This window comes from Eschrichtius robustus, chromosome 20, assembly GCF_028021215.1.
Source record: "Eschrichtius robustus isolate mEscRob2 chromosome 20, mEscRob2.pri, whole genome shotgun sequence".
In the NCBI taxonomy this organism is placed as follows: domain Eukaryota; kingdom Metazoa; phylum Chordata; class Mammalia; order Artiodactyla; family Eschrichtiidae; genus Eschrichtius; species Eschrichtius robustus.
Genome location: NC_090843.1, coordinates 57,934,656 through 57,951,796, shown reverse-complemented (window position 1 = coordinate 57,951,796; position 17,141 = coordinate 57,934,656). Strand labels below are relative to the sequence as shown.

The 17,141-nt window shown below is 54.7% G+C and overlaps 4 protein-coding genes, 1 long non-coding RNA gene and 4 other non-coding genes across 10 annotated transcripts; 2 read left to right on the top strand and 7 right to left on the bottom strand.

Annotated features, from left to right (window-relative positions):
- The first annotated feature begins 1,213 nt into the window (after positions 1-1,213).
- Positions 1,214-2,768, top strand: SOX15 (SRY-box transcription factor 15). The gene is made up of 2 exons (XM_068529811.1): positions 1,214-1,746; positions 2,390-2,768. Exons 1-2 carry the CDS (start codon positions 1,214-1,216, stop codon positions 2,556-2,558), a joined length of 702 nt encoding a protein of 233 aa, XP_068385912.1. The 3' UTR covers positions 2,559-2,768.
- Positions 2,769-2,778: 10 nt separating this feature from the next.
- Positions 2,779-6,246, bottom strand: MPDU1 (mannose-P-dolichol utilization defect 1). Its single transcript, XM_068529810.1, has 7 exons — positions 6,106-6,246; positions 4,874-4,939; positions 4,553-4,685; positions 4,134-4,219; positions 3,896-4,014; positions 3,621-3,731; positions 2,779-3,483 (listed from the first exon to the last, which is right to left on the bottom strand). Exons 1-7 carry the CDS (start codon positions 6,206-6,208, stop codon positions 3,358-3,360), a joined length of 744 nt encoding a protein of 247 aa, XP_068385911.1. The 5' UTR covers positions 6,209-6,246; the 3' UTR covers positions 2,779-3,357.
- On the top strand, positions 6,005-8,145 carry LOC137754284 (uncharacterized). 2 transcript variants are annotated; one of them, XR_011071798.1, is made up of 3 exons: positions 6,005-6,153; positions 6,732-6,812; positions 7,950-8,145. It is a non-coding gene; the product is annotated as an uncharacterized lncRNA (long non-coding RNA). The 2 variants fall into 2 exon arrangements; XR_011071799.1 differs by having other exon boundaries at positions 6,005-6,578.
- Positions 8,056-10,440, bottom strand: CD68 (CD68 molecule). Its single transcript, XM_068529809.1, has 6 exons — positions 10,081-10,440; positions 9,492-9,997; positions 9,190-9,309; positions 8,984-9,056; positions 8,697-8,867; positions 8,056-8,400 (listed from the first exon to the last, which is right to left on the bottom strand). The coding sequence occupies exons 1-6, from the start codon at positions 10,127-10,129 to the stop codon at positions 8,267-8,269; spliced, it is 1,053 nt and encodes a 350-aa protein (XP_068385910.1). The 5' UTR covers positions 10,130-10,440; the 3' UTR covers positions 8,056-8,266.
- Positions 10,441-10,757: 317 nt separating this feature from the next.
- Positions 10,758-17,085, bottom strand: EIF4A1 (eukaryotic translation initiation factor 4A1). Its single transcript, XM_068529808.1, has 11 exons — positions 17,005-17,085; positions 15,615-15,663; positions 15,033-15,165; positions 14,434-14,573; positions 13,232-13,400; positions 12,788-12,897; positions 12,308-12,451; positions 12,088-12,225; positions 11,883-11,972; positions 11,540-11,619; positions 10,758-11,418 (listed from the first exon to the last, which is right to left on the bottom strand). Exons 1-11 carry the CDS (start codon positions 17,025-17,027, stop codon positions 11,274-11,276), a joined length of 1,221 nt encoding a protein of 406 aa, XP_068385909.1. The 5' UTR covers positions 17,028-17,085; the 3' UTR covers positions 10,758-11,273.
- On the bottom strand, positions 11,696-11,837 carry LOC137755652 (small nucleolar RNA SNORA67). Its single transcript, XR_011072046.1, has one exon. It is a non-coding gene; the product is annotated as a small nucleolar RNA SNORA67 (small nucleolar RNA).
- LOC137755684 (small nucleolar RNA SNORD10) lies at positions 12,987-13,127 on the bottom strand. The gene has a single exon (XR_011072074.1). It is a non-coding gene; the product is annotated as a small nucleolar RNA SNORD10 (small nucleolar RNA).
- On the bottom strand, positions 13,994-14,137 carry LOC137755668 (small nucleolar RNA SNORA48). Its single transcript, XR_011072061.1, has one exon. It is a non-coding gene; the product is annotated as a small nucleolar RNA SNORA48 (small nucleolar RNA).
- LOC137755667 (small nucleolar RNA SNORA48) lies at positions 14,864-14,998 on the bottom strand. Its single transcript, XR_011072060.1, has one exon. It is a non-coding gene; the product is annotated as a small nucleolar RNA SNORA48 (small nucleolar RNA).
- Positions 17,086-17,141: the final 56 nt, after the last annotated feature.

The following is a 17,141-nucleotide window of genomic DNA, read 5'->3' as shown; positions in this document are numbered from 1 at the left end:
ATTACCTGAGGCCTGGGGCTTGGGCTGGGCCTTGGGCAGAGTGGGGAGCAGGGTTCCCTCAAGACAGCCTCTGGGACCTAGGTGTCCAGCCGTCGTTCCTGCGGGTTCTCTGCTCTGGATCCCGGCTTTTTCTCCAGCATCCACATCACTGACCTCTCAGCCTTAAGGGTCATCCTGGGCTTCCTTGCTCCCTGCCTCCCAACTCTGAGGATTAGAGATAAAACATGCAGTGGAGAAACCTAGGTTTGGGGGCTATAGTGGGGAGGGTTTAAATTTTCTCACCTGGAAAGGGGTTGAATCACCACCCAAGCACCTCAGGAAACAAAAATGGCCTGCCTACCTCCTGACTGCCAGACTTTTTTGCCCCGGGCCAGGTCAGGGGTTTGAGGAGCAGGAGGCACCAGAAAAGGGTTTGGGTTTGGATTGGGGGGTTGGGTGTCCTCACCTCCCTCCCAGCACAACTCTGAGCCTGAGGGCTTTTGATCACCCGATGCCTGATCCCATTGTGCAAAGGCATTGACTTTAAATTGCCAGTGCTTAAGAAGGGAGGGGTAGCTGTTCAGAGCTACTGGGGCTGGAAGGCCTGACTTGGATCTTGGGTGGGGAGGGGGCGTGGTCCCCTGGGGGGGAGTGTTGGGGGCTGGGAAGAACAGGACACCTGGTTGGCCTAAGGGAGGGGGAGGTTGGCGCCCTTCAGGAGGCGCGGTCGGCTGGGAGGGAGTAGGGAGGAGTCAGTCGTTAAAAGCTGTTCCCGGGCCTGGCGCACCCGGCAGCCAGAGACGCTGAGGCCAGGTGAGAGAGGGCTGTGGCACCTGGGCTGTGCCTCCTGGCAGCCGCGGGACCCCAGAGCGCGAAGGTTTACCGCCTTCACCGAAGCCCGGGCCAGTGGCCGGCAGCTAGTAGGGGGAGCGAGGCTGGGTCGGGGACCTCGCGGCCACAAGGAAAGAGCACAACCTATCCAGGACTGGGTACCAGACAGCGGATTTTGCGCTCGACTCCCCAAACGTGCCGGATTGGTTGGTGGCAGGGGCTCCATTATAAGGACTCTGAACTTGGGGACGATATATATACCTTTTAAGGACACGAGTCTCTCTGTAACGACTCCGGACTAGGAAGGCACTTCCATTTTAAGGATACCGGGTTTGGGGATCAACGTTTCACTTTGGAGGGGAGGGCGTGTAGGACGCCCTCTTAAGGCTTCCCTTCACCCCCGATGGCGCTACCCGGCTCCTCACAGGACCAGGCCTGGAGCCTGGAACCTCCCACTCCCACGGCCCCTACCTCCTCGTCCTCGGGCTCCCAGGAGCGGGAGGGCGCCGGGAGCCCAGTGGTCTCCGGGGGGCTTCCCTTAGAGAAGGTGAAACGGCCCATGAACGCGTTCATGGTGTGGAGCTCCGCCCAGCGCCGCCAGATGGCGCAGCAGAACCCGAAGATGCACAACTCGGAGATCTCCAAGCGCCTGGGCGCGCAGTGGAAGCTGCTGGGCGAGGACGAGAAGCGGCCCTTCGTGGAAGAGGCTAAGCGGCTCCGGGCCCGGCACCTGCGCGACTACCCCGACTACAAGTACCGGCCCCGGCGCAAGACCAAGAGCGCGGGCGCCGGGTCGCCCCACTTCGGCCAGGGAAGCGGCGGCGTGGCTGGCGGCGGGCCGGTCTGGGGGCCCGGGTACACGACCACCCAGGGGAGCAGAGGCTTTGGGTACCAGCCCCCCAACTACTCGACAGCCTACCTGCCTGGCGGTTACGGGTGAGTGCCCGGGGAGCGGGATGTGGACGTGCCCCCCTCCTGCAGCCTGGGTGGGGGCGGATACCAGAGGGCCTGGCTGGCAGGGGCCCCGAGCCCACCCAAGAAGGGGACACTCCCGGAGGAGTTTGAGGGGCGCCCCGTGAAGGGTGGGAGAGTTCCGGGGAGCCAGGGTCTTCCTAGAGGACGTTTCCATCACAGTCTGTTGGTGGTGGCACCGCAGGAGCAGACCACAGCGCCCTGGATGTGACCGTGTTCTGGTTACCAGAATTTCCCGTTTCCCACCCCCGATTCTGGCCCTCGTGTGACCCAGCTTCCTCTCCCAGCCCCCGGGGCAAGGACAGGCCAAGCCCAGCTCTACCCCTTCCTGGCCTGCCGCCCCAAAAGAGGAAAACAGGCGCGCAGCACGCAAGCTCGCTCTTGAGCGTGCCCCAACACGGCTGCGGCGGCGCTGCTCTAAGCCGTCCTGGGGTCCAGTTCCCTACTGGCGGGACCCAGAGAGCCAGGGATGGGTAGGTGGGTGACAAGTTATACCTGTCTGCGCAGAGCTGCTCAGAACCGCCCCCACATGCGAGCTGGGGACCCTGCTCGGCACCTCCAACCCAGGGGACCAAGTGCCTTCTAACCCCAGTGTTTCTCTTTGCAGCTCTTCCCACTGTAAACCGGAGGCCCCCTCGCCGTGCTCTCTCCCTCAGAGTAACCCAAGGCTCCAGGGGGAGCTGCTCCCCCCTTACAGCCCCTACCCACCCCCAGGCTCTCCCACTCTGTACAACGCTCCCCTCCCAGGGGCCCCCATGCCCCTAACCCACCTCTAACCCTCATGGACATGGACCTCCCAGAAAGGTTTCCATCCTCCTTTTCTACCCGGAAACACCCCACTACCACCACCACCACCACCATTCCCAGGCTGCAAACCCTGTTCTAGAACTGTGTTGGACCACAGTTCAGAGGAGGTGGGCAGTACCCCCCCCCAAGCCCTGAAAGCCAGTGGGAACAAAACAAGACAGTTGTTTTTTTTTTGTAGGCTGAACACAGTTTTGTACGATTACACCACGTCTCTGAGTCTTTATTGTTCCATCTCTGTTCCCCTTTACTGCAGCAGGAACCAGCAGTCTCCACTCCCTTCCGCCTGGACCTGCCAGAGCAGGAACCTCCACACCCCACCCTGGGGCCCTGCCTGAGTCATTCTTCTGTCCCCCTTCCCCCGCCCCCCCACCAAGCACTGGGGTCCAGGAGACAGTCTGAGCCAGGGTGCAGGAGGCAGGAAGCCACAAGCACCTATTCCCTTCCACTGTCCAGCCTCTGTCCTCTAGGGTCAGAAGGGAAGTGGGGAAATGGGGGGGACAGGGTAAGAGTTTTGCCCAGAATAGGTAAGTAGCTGGAAACTTCTGCTAAAGAAAGAATCTCAGCTAAATGATTAAATGTCAGCCTGTAAATCTCTACCCCTATCGTTTCTAAGGATCTGGGTCAACCAAGCATTTCCACTAAAGCTGCAATTGCAGAAGAACAGGGAATGATTAAAAGTCACACCAGCCGACTGGTTCAGATGGGAAGGATCCCAAGGTTGGGTGGATGAATAGAAACATGGAATGTACTCCAGGAGCCAGCTCAACTCTACTGCTCCTTTTTCTTCTTGTGGGGAGCCTTTGCATTCCAGTAGAAGAGGAGCTGGGCAGCGATGAGGCCATTGCAGAGGGAAGAGACTACAAAGGTTCCAGCCATGAGGGGGTCTCCAGTTTCCTGGGTGAGAGACACAGCTAGGGTTACTCTTCAGCATAGCCAAAAAGGACTCCAGAGAGGGAGCAGCTTTAAGTCCATGGGGAGAGAGAGGTAAGGTGAGGTTATGGTGCCCTCTAGAGGGGAGGAGGTGCACTCACCTGAATGGAGGTGAAGATTCGGGCCAGGGAGCCCCCAAAGAGCAGAAAGACTGTGATGGCTGAGAGCTGGCCCGTGTGCCCATTGCGGTAGTTGGTGGCTGCCTGGAGCAGCTGGGGAGGAGTTGAGAACCTTCGTTTTGTCATCTGAACTTGTCCAATGTTCCCACGACATTTCTGCATTCCCCTCAGTCCAACACCCCCAAACTTTGGGTTTCCCCTCTGCTCCTCACCCAGTCCCCCTTCCCAACATCCTCTCCCTTGTTCCCAGCACCCACCCTTCCCACCACCACAGCAGGCATGTTGGAGGCCTGGAGCAGGGTGACTACAGCCTGGGGCGTCAGTGGTGAAAGCAGCACCAGCAGGACCAGGGCGGAGCACGCTAGGAAGGCAACACCTGGGAGACAGGGAGATAAGGAGTCCTCATCAACCTCTGAGTCTTTTGGCTTTCCCAGGCCTGCATTCCCAGCAGGGCTCCCAACAGCTGCAGCCAGCTCTTGGGTCAATCCTCAGCACCTTTCACAGTCTGTCCTCTGTAGTGCAGGACCAGGAAGGCGATGGTGACTGTCTGGAGCATCAGGAACAGAGCTTCACCCCAAGAGCTGCAGAGTCAAGAGTTGGGGGGAAGAAACGTGGGCCTGAAAAGAGGCAGGGAAAGCCTCCATAGCCCATCCATCTTGGGGACCCAATTCTGATTATTCCCTGTCCTCCACAGCCCTGCTGGTTCCTTACCTCCTGCCTCCCGGCAGCCCCCACCTGCTTGACTCAGGACTGGAAACTGGGCATTCTTGGGATTCTCACCTCCTCTCACCACCATAGATGATGGCTAGAGTTCCAGAAAGGCTTAAGCTTTCCTGCCCTTTTACCTCCCTCACCCTAATCCTTACTAGAGTTGTGAGCATTTACCCTTGGAGATTAAGGGTGGGGCCCCTCACCTGAAGGGGAAGTTGTTGGTGATGCTGTAGACCATGGTCCCGGTCAACGCCATTAGCTCTAGCATTACCGACTGGAGACTCAACCCTTCCGCGCTCTTGGCTCCCAGCATTTTAAACACTTGGGGTAGTTTTACTGGAGAAAGAGGATGAAAAGGGCAGGGCTGAGGGGCTGACATCCCTTGGGAGCACAGCACGACAGGTACAGAGCAGACTGGGAGGCATATTAGCCCCGCTTCTGGTTAAGGGACCCATCCAGTTCATGGCATCTTAGCACTACACCCACCTCCCGACAGCAGGAAGGGAAGACGATAAGAAACATACCCAGAAGTGAGCCAGCCACAATGCCCAGCCCCAGGCCTTTGCTGAGGAGAATCTTGAGGCAGGGAACTAAGAAGACAAAAAGAGGTAAGCTGAGATGACACTTATGGAACCCAAGCCAGGGGTTCCAGGAGGCAGCTCAGGTCTAAAGGCTTGAAGTGCTCCTTTAGACCTTGACATACCCAAACAAAGGAAGCCTTGGGTGGTCTGGAGGCAGGTGAAAAAGGCCTAGTTCTTCCTACTCCAAATCATATCACGTTCAGACAAGGTGACGTTCCAAAACAGCTTTTACCATTCCTTTCCTCTGACCCAACCTTCCATTCCCTGCCATCACATCTAAACTCCTTGATCTGACTTCCAAACCTCTCCCTTGCTTCCCTGTATAGAGCTGAGCAATGCCCAAGAGTCCTCTGATCCTTTTTTCCCCGCCTCTGAGCCACTAGGCAACCACTTCACATGTCTTCTTTCTCCAAGGATAGGTTTCCTCTGTATCACTCATTCCTGAACACTGTCTCTGGCCCCTACTCAGGGACTTGACCCTTCCAGGGCTTGCTTTTATGCTCTAGCCACCGACATCTTCTCTAGCCTTGAAGCCCTACCCCCAAGGTGCCTGGCCCAGTAGTAGTCAGATTCTCGTGGGTCATGAACGCGGCTAAAACATTGTCCCGGGAGCACAGCTGGGGTACCAAGAACTGACGGGGGCAGATCGCGAAGGCTTCCCTAAAGGTCTGATGTCGGAAGCAGGTTTTGCTCTGGCGTCGCCTCGTAGATAGAAGGAGAAAGGCAGACAAGTTAATTCCAAAATTCGACCATGAGCAAACGTGGAGGCTGGAAGGAAAGCCACCGGGATGGCAGGATTCTTGGGGGCGCCGCAGAAGGCCTGGATTCATCAGAGGCTTTGAATCAAGTGTAACCTTGCTCCTGAAGGTATAGAGATCTATTAAAGGTTGGAACGATCTAATCAGATTTTAAACTTTGTTTTGTAAAATTTGAGTCTTTTCGTCTTTCACCGTCGCTAAAGCAAAGAACTACTCCCACCCAGCGACTCCCCCCTCTCGCCCACATATTAAGTCCTCCCTCTACGGAGCCCGAGACATATCCGCCCCTCTCAGAAGCGACTTCCGCCCCGCGCGCCGTGGCAGCTGTCACTGCTGTCACTTAGTCCGCACTCACGCCCCATTTACGGCCGGAGGGCTCTGGAGCACAACTTTGACCGGATGCCGAATAAAACTCACCGTGAAGCAAGTCCCACTGGATGAAAATTTGGTCGTAGCATTTCTCAGGTAAAAGAATCGGCACCAGCACCCGTTTGAGCAGCCCGTCTACCTCGGTCGCCATATTGCAAAGCTAGCTTCCGCCAACCCCTTAAACCGCCATTGACTTACGGTGCGCATGCGCGCTCCGGGCACTCCGCTTCCCGTCTTCTCGCGACTAAGCAGGGCTGCCCCTGCCTTATTCCATCCCACCTTCGTTCGCGTAAAATAGGTCTCGCCCGGAGACCACGTTTTTGGACGCGCCCACCCTGCTGCTCGAATTTTAAAGCGTGCCAAAGCTGTACGCCTGCGCAGTTCCATCATTCGCGCCTTTGTTTACGCTTCCGCTTCGGCAACAAGATTTATCCTCCAGCCTTTCTCCGCTCCTCCTGCTCGGCGCCATCTTGTCTTCTTTCGGCTGACTTTACATTGTTCGAAGTTGAGAGAGAAGGAGCGTGAGTCTCCAAAATGGCGTTGGGCGGGGGGCTCTGTAGCTTTCTCTCTCCTGTGCTTTCGGCGTCTCCAGAGGACACGGCACCGATGGGAGAGGGACAGTCTGAGCCAGGCAGCCCTCCTTAGGCGCCGGGCGCATGCTTCTCCCTCCTCAGGTTCGCCCAGGCCTTCGCAGATGGGTGCGCCAGCAACTGCTGGGCCGGGACAGTGAAGCAGAGGAGGGGGAGGTGGAGAAGGTGAGACCAGTTTCGGGGGACGGCAACGCCTTTAACACCCCTGCGGGCTCAGCCCTGGCCGCCCCTGTGAAACGAGGGCCCTGGGGTTCCCTCTCACCCCACTGGCCCGAGGGCGCCACCTCTAGGCCAAGGCCCGCTCCTCGGCCTCCTGTGACCACGTGCTGAGCCAGGGCTTGGGCCAGGCCGAGGGGGCCCAGCAGCTAGCCTTGGGAAAGGGCATCTTGGATTACGCGGCGGGAGCGATGCCCTCCGCCCCCCAGTGCCGGGACGCCAGCTCTCGGCCATCTCGGTGCAGATGGGCCTGGCCATCACGCTCTGGTGGCTGGGCGCCTACTGGGAGTACCACACCCTTCGGGGACTCCCGCACCACAGTCAGCAAGGTCATAACGGGGTGTCGGCGAGGCGGTGGTGTGGTTGTTGGGTCCCTGCCACGTGCTGCGCTCAAAGGGCTGGGTCTGCAGGTCCTGGTGGCTGCTTTCTGTAGCCTTAGACGGCTCCTGCAACTGGAAGGGTCCCATTCTGGCCTCGGGGATGCTCATAGCTGACTGTAAAGGGTCTGGCACTTATTGGTCGGGGAGGTCCTTTGAAGAATCTGGATTCAGGCTGCCTTGGGAGGTGCCATCCACCACCACTAGGTGCGCCACCACCAGGGACTTAAGGGTTGGCTCCGCGGGTAGCCCAGGCTGGAGGCATGTTGTTCCCAGGAGCATAGAGGGTGATTGTATGTGGAGTTCAGGGTACGCATTGTTCCCGTGGTTGATGAAAACCCTTTGCAGGTGAGATAGGAGCATCCCAGGTGCGGGGAGAGTTTAATCCCGGCTGTTCGCTAGGCCTGGGCACAGTGGGTAGGGCAGGGCATTTGAAACAGAGCAGGGCAGGGCTGTGACCTTCCCACCCACACTCATTGCTCTTGCTGTCGACTTCGCCTGTAACTGTACTGTGAAGGTTGGGAAGAAGGCTGCTGGGATGGGTGGCTCCACTGGATTGGAGGAGAGAGGGAACTGGAGTAGCCAGGGGCCCCAGAAGAAGAGGAGGAAGGGAGGCGAGGCCGATTTGACACCAGCTGTGTCAGGCTTCGAAGGATGAACCCATGAGGGCATTGGGCCACACAGTGACATTTTCATCCCTCCTCACCAGCTGTTCCTGGCTCCCCAAGACTCAACCATGGAAGGTACAGAAAGGTGTGTGACAAGAAACTTACGGCTTTTAATTCTAGCAGGAAGGACAAGGAAAACCAAGGATAAAGATTTGATCAAGTTTTATTATTCTCCCACTGGAGATGGGGGAGGGGGAATCAGTCATATTTAATAAACATCTGTCTCCTCATCCCTCCCGATTGCATTATCTCTACTTTTGTTCATCAAGACAGGGAAGGAAGATAACTTTGTCTCTGAGTCAGTTGAGTGGTGAGAAATGAGGGCACCTCCTGGTGCCCTGGCTGTTGGGATAAATGCTCAGAGGGGCTGGTAAGTGGGTGGGCGTCTCCGAATGACACAGAAGGTAACAAGTACCAGGGTGAGGAGGCCGAGTAAGATCAGGCCAATGATGAGAGGCAGCAAGATGGATTGGTCACTGGGGCAAGAGAAACCTGGCGGAAAGATAGGGCAAGTAGGCATCACAATGGTGGTGGTTGGAATAAAGGTGGAAGGAGGGAGGAGGGAATGGGGGATGTTGGGAAGTAGGAGATTGGTGAGGGGCTGGCTCACCTAGATGACTCAGAGCAAAAAACAAAAGGGGAGCCTGGGCAGAGTCTTACAGAGGAGGGGAGGACAGTTTTGAGAGGGGGAGGAAATTTGGGGGTGCAGGGAGGGAGATTATAGGCCTTGGTGGGGGAGGGCTTTCAGTGCAGTGGGAAAATTCTAGGAGGGAAGGAATAGGTCTTACTTGGTCCAAAGGCCCCTGTGGGGGGCAGCTGAGCAGCTTGTAGCTTCAGGGAGAGCAGGTCAAGGTGGAAAGCTGGTGAAAGAATGACGCTTGCGTTTCTGCAACTGAAGCTCCGGCCCAGAGGGGTTTGGAGATCTCGAAGGGATGAATTCTGAACGGAGAATATCCACTCTGAAAGAACGAGGAAGGGTCAGCTCCATATCCACATCCCCACCATACCCCCAGCCTAGGTCCCTTCAGGAGCCCAGACATCTAGTGCAAGTGATGAGAAAGGGAAGGTTACTCACGCGCTGCCTGGGGGAAGGACACGTTGTACTCCACAGTCACATGGTTCAGGTAGATGGTGCTCTGCAGTGGCTCCTGGGGAGGTGACCAGGAAGACTCAGGGCAGCAGGGGAGAGTGGCATCCAGGTACACAGAGTAAGGAGTGCGGCAAGAAGTTGCTAGGGGTAGGGCACTTGGAGGGTGAGAGTGAGGGATGAGGGTTAAGTACCTGCTTGAATCCAAAGCTGAGCTGTCCATAGGGGAATGAGAGGAGCAAGTGGGGATGAGCACCCTCACAGCCCCCTTGGGCCTTGGTTTTGTTGGGGTTCAGAACAGAAGTTCCCCAGGCCTGCAAAAGTTAAAGACGAGAGAGGGTCACAAGACTACACAGTTGTGCCATCCAAGGTTCCCTTTTCCCTTTGTCTTCGCCCTGTATTCGTCTACTTCTTTACTCTTCCTCTTTCCCTTCTGAACCATAGCAGAAGGCCTCATCCCCTTCCCCTTATGTCCTCTACTGTTTTTTAGCTTTACCTCTCCTCCACCCTGCGTTGGGTACAGAACTCGAATCTGAATCTGGGCTTGGAGCCGGATGCAGGGCTGAGAACCGTTAGTCCAAGTGTAGTCTCCTATCGCCTCCTTGGAGCCTGGGCTAGGACTTGGAGAGGGTGGAGGTGGTCCTGGGCGGGGGGATCTGGTGGAGGGTCCTGGGCTGGTGGCAGTGCTGTTGCTTGTTGGATGAACTGTGGCATTTCCGTGACTGGTGGTGGTAGCAGGATGGTGAGTGGCTTGAGTGGCTGTTGAAGAATCGTGGCTGGTGGTGGTAGCAGGATGGTGAGTGGCTTGAGTGGCTGTTGAAGACTCGTGGCTGGTGGTGCCTGTGGTGGTAGTTTTATGAGTGGTGCTAGCTGTGTAAGTGGTCGTTCTGTGGCTGGTTGTTCCAGGGCTTGTTGTGCTTTCTGTAGCTGTAGGTGTCACCGTGAAGGATGGCAGCAGAGTGGCCGATTTTTTATGAGGACAGTCATTCCCTGTCCCCTGGGCTTTCAGAGGAAAGACTGGTTAGCAACCCAGGGGCAGGCTCCTTCCCAGGGGCCCCCTCCCCTTCGGTCCCCTTTCTCCTTACCTGCTAGTAGACCCAGCAAGGCCCCAGAGAAGAGCACAGCCAACCTCATGACAGAGCAGCCTCCGCCCGGAGTCCTGCTTGGTTCTGTGTCAGTACCAGCTGCCTGCTCAATCAACCCTATACCCTCTGCCTTCGTTCGTTTGGAAAAAGAGGAAATAAATCTTCGACTTCCTGTAACTGAGGTAACCCAACCCCCAGCCTGACTCAGGCACCTCAGTCCCAGCCACCAATCTCTTAGTCATTAAAATTTTGTCAGTTAGATGATTGGCCCTGGTGTCACCGAAGTAGGGGCTATCAGCATGTGTCATGTGGATAGTGAGATGGAGTTTTGGGTAAGTGGATCCTTGGGGATTCATTTGTCTGCCTCAGCAAAACCTGCTTAGTGGTTGTGACGAGTGATTATGGAGCCAGCAGCCCCTTCCTGGGAGAGTTCAATAGGATGTAAGATTTGAACATTTATTTCCACTCCCTTTCCTCTCCGTCTGTTGCTTCCTCTTTGCTGAGACACGTGAGGTACTTATGATGGTCTTTGCCCAGCCCCTTCCAGAAAGGTCATATTATCCAGTTAACACGACCATTTTCCAGTCAACAACAACAAAAGCTCAACAGAAGGGAGTAGAGCTGTACCCAGTAGCAGATGGGAGGGAAGGGGAGGTAAGAAATGACAAGCCAAGGCAGGCAGTTTCCAAGTCATTTTATTCAGAATTTTGTCTTTGTTTCCTGAATCAATAAATACTATACAAAACAATGTAAAAATGGCTACCATTTTCTCTCCCCTACTCCCCCCACCTGGGGACAACCCCCTGGGCCACCTAACTCAGGGGTTCTCCCTCCAGATTTGGTCCAGCAAATGAGGTGGAGTGACATTGTAGCCCCCACTGAATCATTTTCAGAGGAATTCACGTGGGGTGGGGAGAGCCTCTGGGGTTTGGAGGTTGACTAGGTTAGGGAAATGGATTAGTGTTTTTGGGAGAAGAGACGGCGCCTACCCCAAAGAAAAGGGTGTCTAAAATGTTCACGGTTCCTTCTTTTGCCTCAAAAAGTGACATTTATTCAAAGAAAAAAAAAAAAAAAAAAAGAAAAAAATGACAAGATGTCCATCCCTTGACTCCCTTCCCTCCCCCCTCCTGCTGCTCCTCAGCGCCCCCCAAGGATTGAGCCCTGGCTGGGGCTAGGTAGCAGGACAGCCCCTCTCAGATGAGGTCAGCAACATTGAGGGGCATCTCCTCGATGGAGGTGTTGTAGAAGGTCTCAATGTCTCGAAGAGTCCTCTTGTCTTCCTCTGTCACCATGTTAATAGCCACACCCTTACGGCCAAAACGTCCACCTCGACCGATTCTGGAAAACAAGGGGACCCTTAGAGTCTAAGTGAGGATAAGGGAGATGGAGAAAATCAGCCGTGCAGGGAAGACTGGGCAGGAGGGGACTGGGTTGGTTAACAGTCCAGATCTGCATTTACCTGTGGATGTAGTTTTCCCTGTTGGTGGGGAGGTCATAGTTGATGACTAAGGAAACCTGCTGCACATCGATGCCTCTGGCCTATGTCCAGAAAGAAGGCAGCTTCAGTGTGTGAATGAGAGGACACCGTAAGTCTATCCAGAAGAGACTTAAGCATACATGTAGGCAGCCAAAGGAAGGCAAGGAAACAAACATCCCCTCTCCCCAGAAACCTGAGGCGTGCCAGATTTTATTCCAAGTTGCTACTTTCCTGAAGAGGGGCACTAGCAGGCCCCTTGGAAGAGGGAATCACCTTGGATTCTTCCATCTTCCTTCCACTCTTGTCCAAATGCCCTTCTACTTACCAGTAGGTCAGTGGTAATCAATACTCTGCTAGAGCCAGAGCGGAACTCCCTCATGATAACGTCTCGTTCTTTTTGGTCCATATCTCCGTGCTAGAACAGGAAATAGAACGGTGTGACAAGTAGGTGGGTTGGTTCTGAGAGAACTGACTGTGAGTAGGACCCTGACATGTGACACTGCTGGTAAAACAAGGTGGAGAAACCTCACCATGGCAGAGACGGTGAAGTCTCGGGCATGCATCTTCTCAGTGAGCCAATCCACCTTCCTTCGGGTGTTGATGAAGATGACTGCCTGGGTGATGGTCAGGGTTTCATACAAGTCACACAGTGTGTCCAGCTTCCACTCCTGGTGGGGTGGGGGGAGGAGATCAGTCAGGGGCTATACCCAACAACTTACCACCAGGTCCGCCTCCTGCACTGGGCCCCACCTCTCGTTCCACATTGATGTAGAATTGGCGGATACCCTCCAGTGTCAACTCTTCTTTCTTGACAAGAATTCTAATCGGGTCCCTCATGAACTTCTTGGTCACCTCAAGCACATCGGAAGGCATTGTAGCCGACAGCAAAACCACCTAATGGAAAAAAAGAGCAGTCTCAGGGTAGGGGATACTCCAGAACTCCATGGCTCCCCTGGCACTTTTGTGTTTTTTTTTAGATATCTGGATATCATCCAAGATTTTTTTTTTTTTTAATTTTTTGGCCACAACACGTGGCATGTGGGATCTTAGTTCCCTGAGCAGGGGTCGAATCCATACCCCCTGCATTGGAAATGCCAGATCTTAACCACTGGACTGCCAGGGAAGTCCCTCCTTTGGCACTTGCTAAAGCTCCATCATCACCCCAAGCACACCACAACCTATACAAAGCAACTGTCAGCCGTGCCAGCAAGACCCCAATGTCCTCCTCACCTGGGTGTTGCTGTTGAGCTTTTGGAATATGTCATAGATCTGGTCCTTGAACCCACGGCTTAACATTTCATCAGCTTCATCCAGTACAAACATCTTGATGTACTTGGGAGCTGCAGAAAGAACACCAACAGGTAGTTACTAGAGAAGTGTGAACTACACCTAACTTTCCCGATAAAAAAAAAACAGGGACAGGCGGTCTGCTCTCAGAAAACAAAGACTGATCCTCTGCCTGGGACCCCCTTGCCAGGCCAGACAATAGCCCTGGGAAGTAGAACACTACCTGGGCTGAGATGACAGGGAAGCCAGGCTCAGGTGACACGCATGGGGTTCATCACAGAGCAACTCTCAGAGGATATCATTGGAAATCAAATTGTGGCCACGTTAAGAAACTGGAAAGGCATGCATAAGGAAGTGACCCAGAGAGCTAGAAAATTGTACACTCACACAAGTATCTCCGGTTAAGCATGTCGAACACACGGCCTGGGGTACCCACGATGATATGGGGAGCTTCCATCTGCAGCTTCTGCACCTCAGCACGCACATTGGTACCCCCAATGCAGGCGTGGCACGAGGCACCCATGTAATCTCCTAAGGCCATAACTACCTTCTGTATCTGAAGCAGAAAAACATAAGTGCTTGTGTATTAGCTACAACTGCCACGCACCATTTTAAGTGCTTATGTATTTTATTCTTTCCAGCTCTGAGACAAACACTATTAAGCTCACTTCTTAAGCAAGAAACAGGTAGGTTAAACAATCTAATTAAGATTAGACTGCTGATAAATGGCAGTCTCAGAATTTGAACTCAGTCTGGCTCCTGAATGTACACACTGATTCACAATAATGGCCCCCTGAAATAACTTCAATATGGCTTCTTAACCGATCAGACCTCACAGCTTTCTGGAAGTCAACTGTGTGACCCATTTATTTGACGGGTCACAGCAATTAGTTTTATGCGTGGAATGACATCTATGTACTGTTGTACTCCTGCCTATATTAAAGCATGTTCTAAACGTTAAGGGCCCTCGAGTGGAGCTCTACTGTAACTTCTTGTTTACACTGCCTTTGTTCAGAAGTTAGGCATAGAATGACCACGATATCCATAGAACACTGTAAGAATATATTCCCTTAAACTCAGTAATCAACTTATGAGACAAGTGTTTCTGATCTTCTTCCCCTCCAAGACCCAGGAAAATAGCCCAACATTTTATGTGCCCCAGCCATGAAACAGCTCTGGCCACCAACCCAGGCATCAAGCTACGATGAAGAAAAGACTAGACATCTGCTTTGCCCCTGACTGATACAAGACACCACCACCAATCAGGTGTCTCTTTGCCCATTGCCAGGGGGTTTTGTTCATAAAACAGCCAAACTTGCCCAGCCGGCCAGGCTCCACCCAGCAGCCTTCCCGTCTGACTCAGGAAATGGGTGGAGTAAGGGATGCTTACAGTGTTTGGTGAGGAAAAGGCTTACAATTTACCTAGTAAGTCTTGAGACATAAAAGTCATCAATTGACTTTACATCATCTCTTTCCCCCATACTTCAGTTCTTCCAAAAGTGGTAGGAGTTGGGGCACATAACTTCTGATTTCTGGTTTATGCTAATCACTTCTAAATAAGTCCTCCAAGGGAAGAAAGGTAAACTCACCTGCTGAGCCAACTCTCTAGTGGGTGCCAGGACCAAGGCCTGGGTGGCCTTTAGATCCAATTCAATCTGCTGCAAAATTGATATGGCAAAAGTGGCCGTTTTCCCAGTCCCAGATTGGGCTTGAGCGATCACATCGTAACCTAAACACAAATTAGGAGAGATATTTGATATGGTAGAAAGCATTCTTTGGACTCGTGGGACATTCAACAGCCCTGCTGAATAAGATCAGTAAGCAACCAATAGAAATATGTGCCCAGCAATAAGTGCTTCAGACTCTACATGGCAACACAGTATCCAAACAAGAACAGATCTGGAAAATCAGGCCAGGTTTCAGTCATTTAGTACTGCACAAGATTGGGCTAGAAATACAGCTGTAAAAAGCCAGCACGATCTGGCTAAAACACTACCTTGTTGAAATTAAACCAGCAATCCATGTTTCCAGGGCATGAACCAGACATGGGCACAAGCCAAAAGCCAAGCTGGGATAAACAAGGAGTTACTTTGTCCCTGGCTGATATGAGACAAGCACCACCAACCAGGTGCCACTCTACCCAGGCCAGGGACAGTCCAGAACTTGTTCTGGGGCAGAAGGGTCTTACCCTTGATACAAGGAAGAATGGCTCGCTGCTGGATGGCAGAGGGCTTCTCAAAACCGTAGGCGTAGATGCCACGGAGGAGTGACTCCGAAAGGTTCATGTCATCAAAGCTGTCAACAATCTCATTCCAGTTACTCTGTAGAAAACAAATAGGAGAAATAGGGCTGTGCTCTTGCATTGGAGTGAACAGGACCTTGTGCCTGCACCATAGCTTCAGAGCCCACAACCTCTCTTTTTCCCCATGGAAGCCAGATGGCTGATGGTTCTACATGATCTGGGAAACCCCCCTAAGGGGCCAGCCCACTTGTAAACAGTGAACCTGGATGTTGTAGAAAGGAGAACAGAATCTGAGTGACATGTTTTAAACACACTTTAAAAACTTAAGTATTTTAAACAAATTTCTGCAAGGGCGTTAAGGTGTCACGTCTAACTACCTGGGAGTTTTATGTTACATAGTACAGTTGAATCCTGGGTTTCAATCACTGGTGTATTCACTAAACCACCACTTCAAAAGCCAAAGAACAATGCTAGTGGCACTGCCTTTCCCAGAGTTAAAGGATAATGGTGGGAGGGGTCCAACCTCACCTCGATGACGCCTTCGGGCTCCATCCCATCGGGGCCATTGTCTCTAGATCTGTCGGTTTAAAAATACAGTATGTAGAAATCCTGACAGCCAGCCTCTTCCTACCAGCAAACCAACCTTGCATGATGCCACCAGCCTTCACTCCCTAATCCAAGCCCCACGTGTTCCCAGAAAACAGAATAGTTATTTTACAACTGAGTCAGGCCCCATCTCGGGAGCGGATCAAGTCAAGCCGACCCCGACATGATAGAATAACCTTCCTAGAAGACCCAGAGGCTGGAAGGAACCGATCTGCGCTTAAGGGGCGCGGAGGTGGTGCCTGCCTCCGGGCCCACGTGTCCCGAGCCTGACGCTCCAAGCCCCAACGCGTGCACCTCCCACCGTGGCCCCTGCGCGCCGGAAGTCCCGCCCTCCCCTCCCCAGATGCCAGGGTAGGACTTCCCCTTCCCCCCACGTCATACAGCCCGCGCCCTCCCCCACTCCCTCGAGCCCATCTCCCCCCCTCGCAGTGCCCGGATGTGGGAGGCCGCGGGCGGTGGCGGCCTCGCGCACAATGAGCCCCAGCCGAGCTAGCAAAGGGGGAGATTGCACAACACTTAGAAGCGAAGCGGACTGGGGGAGGGGAACACCTCGGGACGCCATGTGCTTGCTCCCTCGACCACTCGGCGGCGTCCACCCCCCCCCCCGGGAACAAACCACATCCCGCCCGCCCCCGTCGCGAAATGGCGTCGCCCTCCCATACCTCAGGCCGCTCACCCCCGAAGGAAAGTGGACCTGACCATCCGCAGTTTGCCAATTGCCCGGCTTGTGCGGCAAAATGGACCCGCCCGCCCGGCGCCGGGTGGGCTCCTGGTGCCTCACGCGGCCGCTCCTCGGGGTTAGGCTCGGTCCTGGCCGTCAAGAAAACCAGCACACTGAAGGGCCGGCTTCTTCTCCCCCGACCCATAGCTCCACGCGACTCAGCGACTTGATTTGAGGACGCAGGCACCCCCGCCTTCGGCGAGTGGTACCGTCAGAATCCTCCGGAATCCCGATCGCGCGAGCCCTCCCTCCGGCAGTGAGGCAACAGGACCGGCGGCTCCGGGCCACGCACGGTCGCCTCCACCTCTTTCCCACGCCAGGTCGCGACCTCGCCGCCCGACTCAGCGCCGGGGCTTCGCGCACCTCGCGCGCCAAGCCCCGAAACCTGGGCCGTCCTCGGCCTCTGCCTAGGCCCTGGCGGCAACGTCGGCCGTGGACCCGCCCCTCACCCCCCCAAGGGTGCTCCCGGCTTGGTCGCCCCGCAACCCTGGGGGGGGGGGCTAGGGCGGTGAACCTCAGCGTCCCCCGGCGGGGTCCTCGGAAGGGACAGCAGGGTAAGTAGCCACAGTCTCTTGCAAATCTCTTTCTTACCGGGAATCCTGACTCGCAGACATGATCCTTAGAAACTAGGGCGGAGTGCCCGCCTATCGTCAACTTATAGAGAGCCCGACCCCGCCCCAGCCATCGCATTGGCTTGGCCTCCTCAGCTCCGCCTGCCGCCGCTCAGC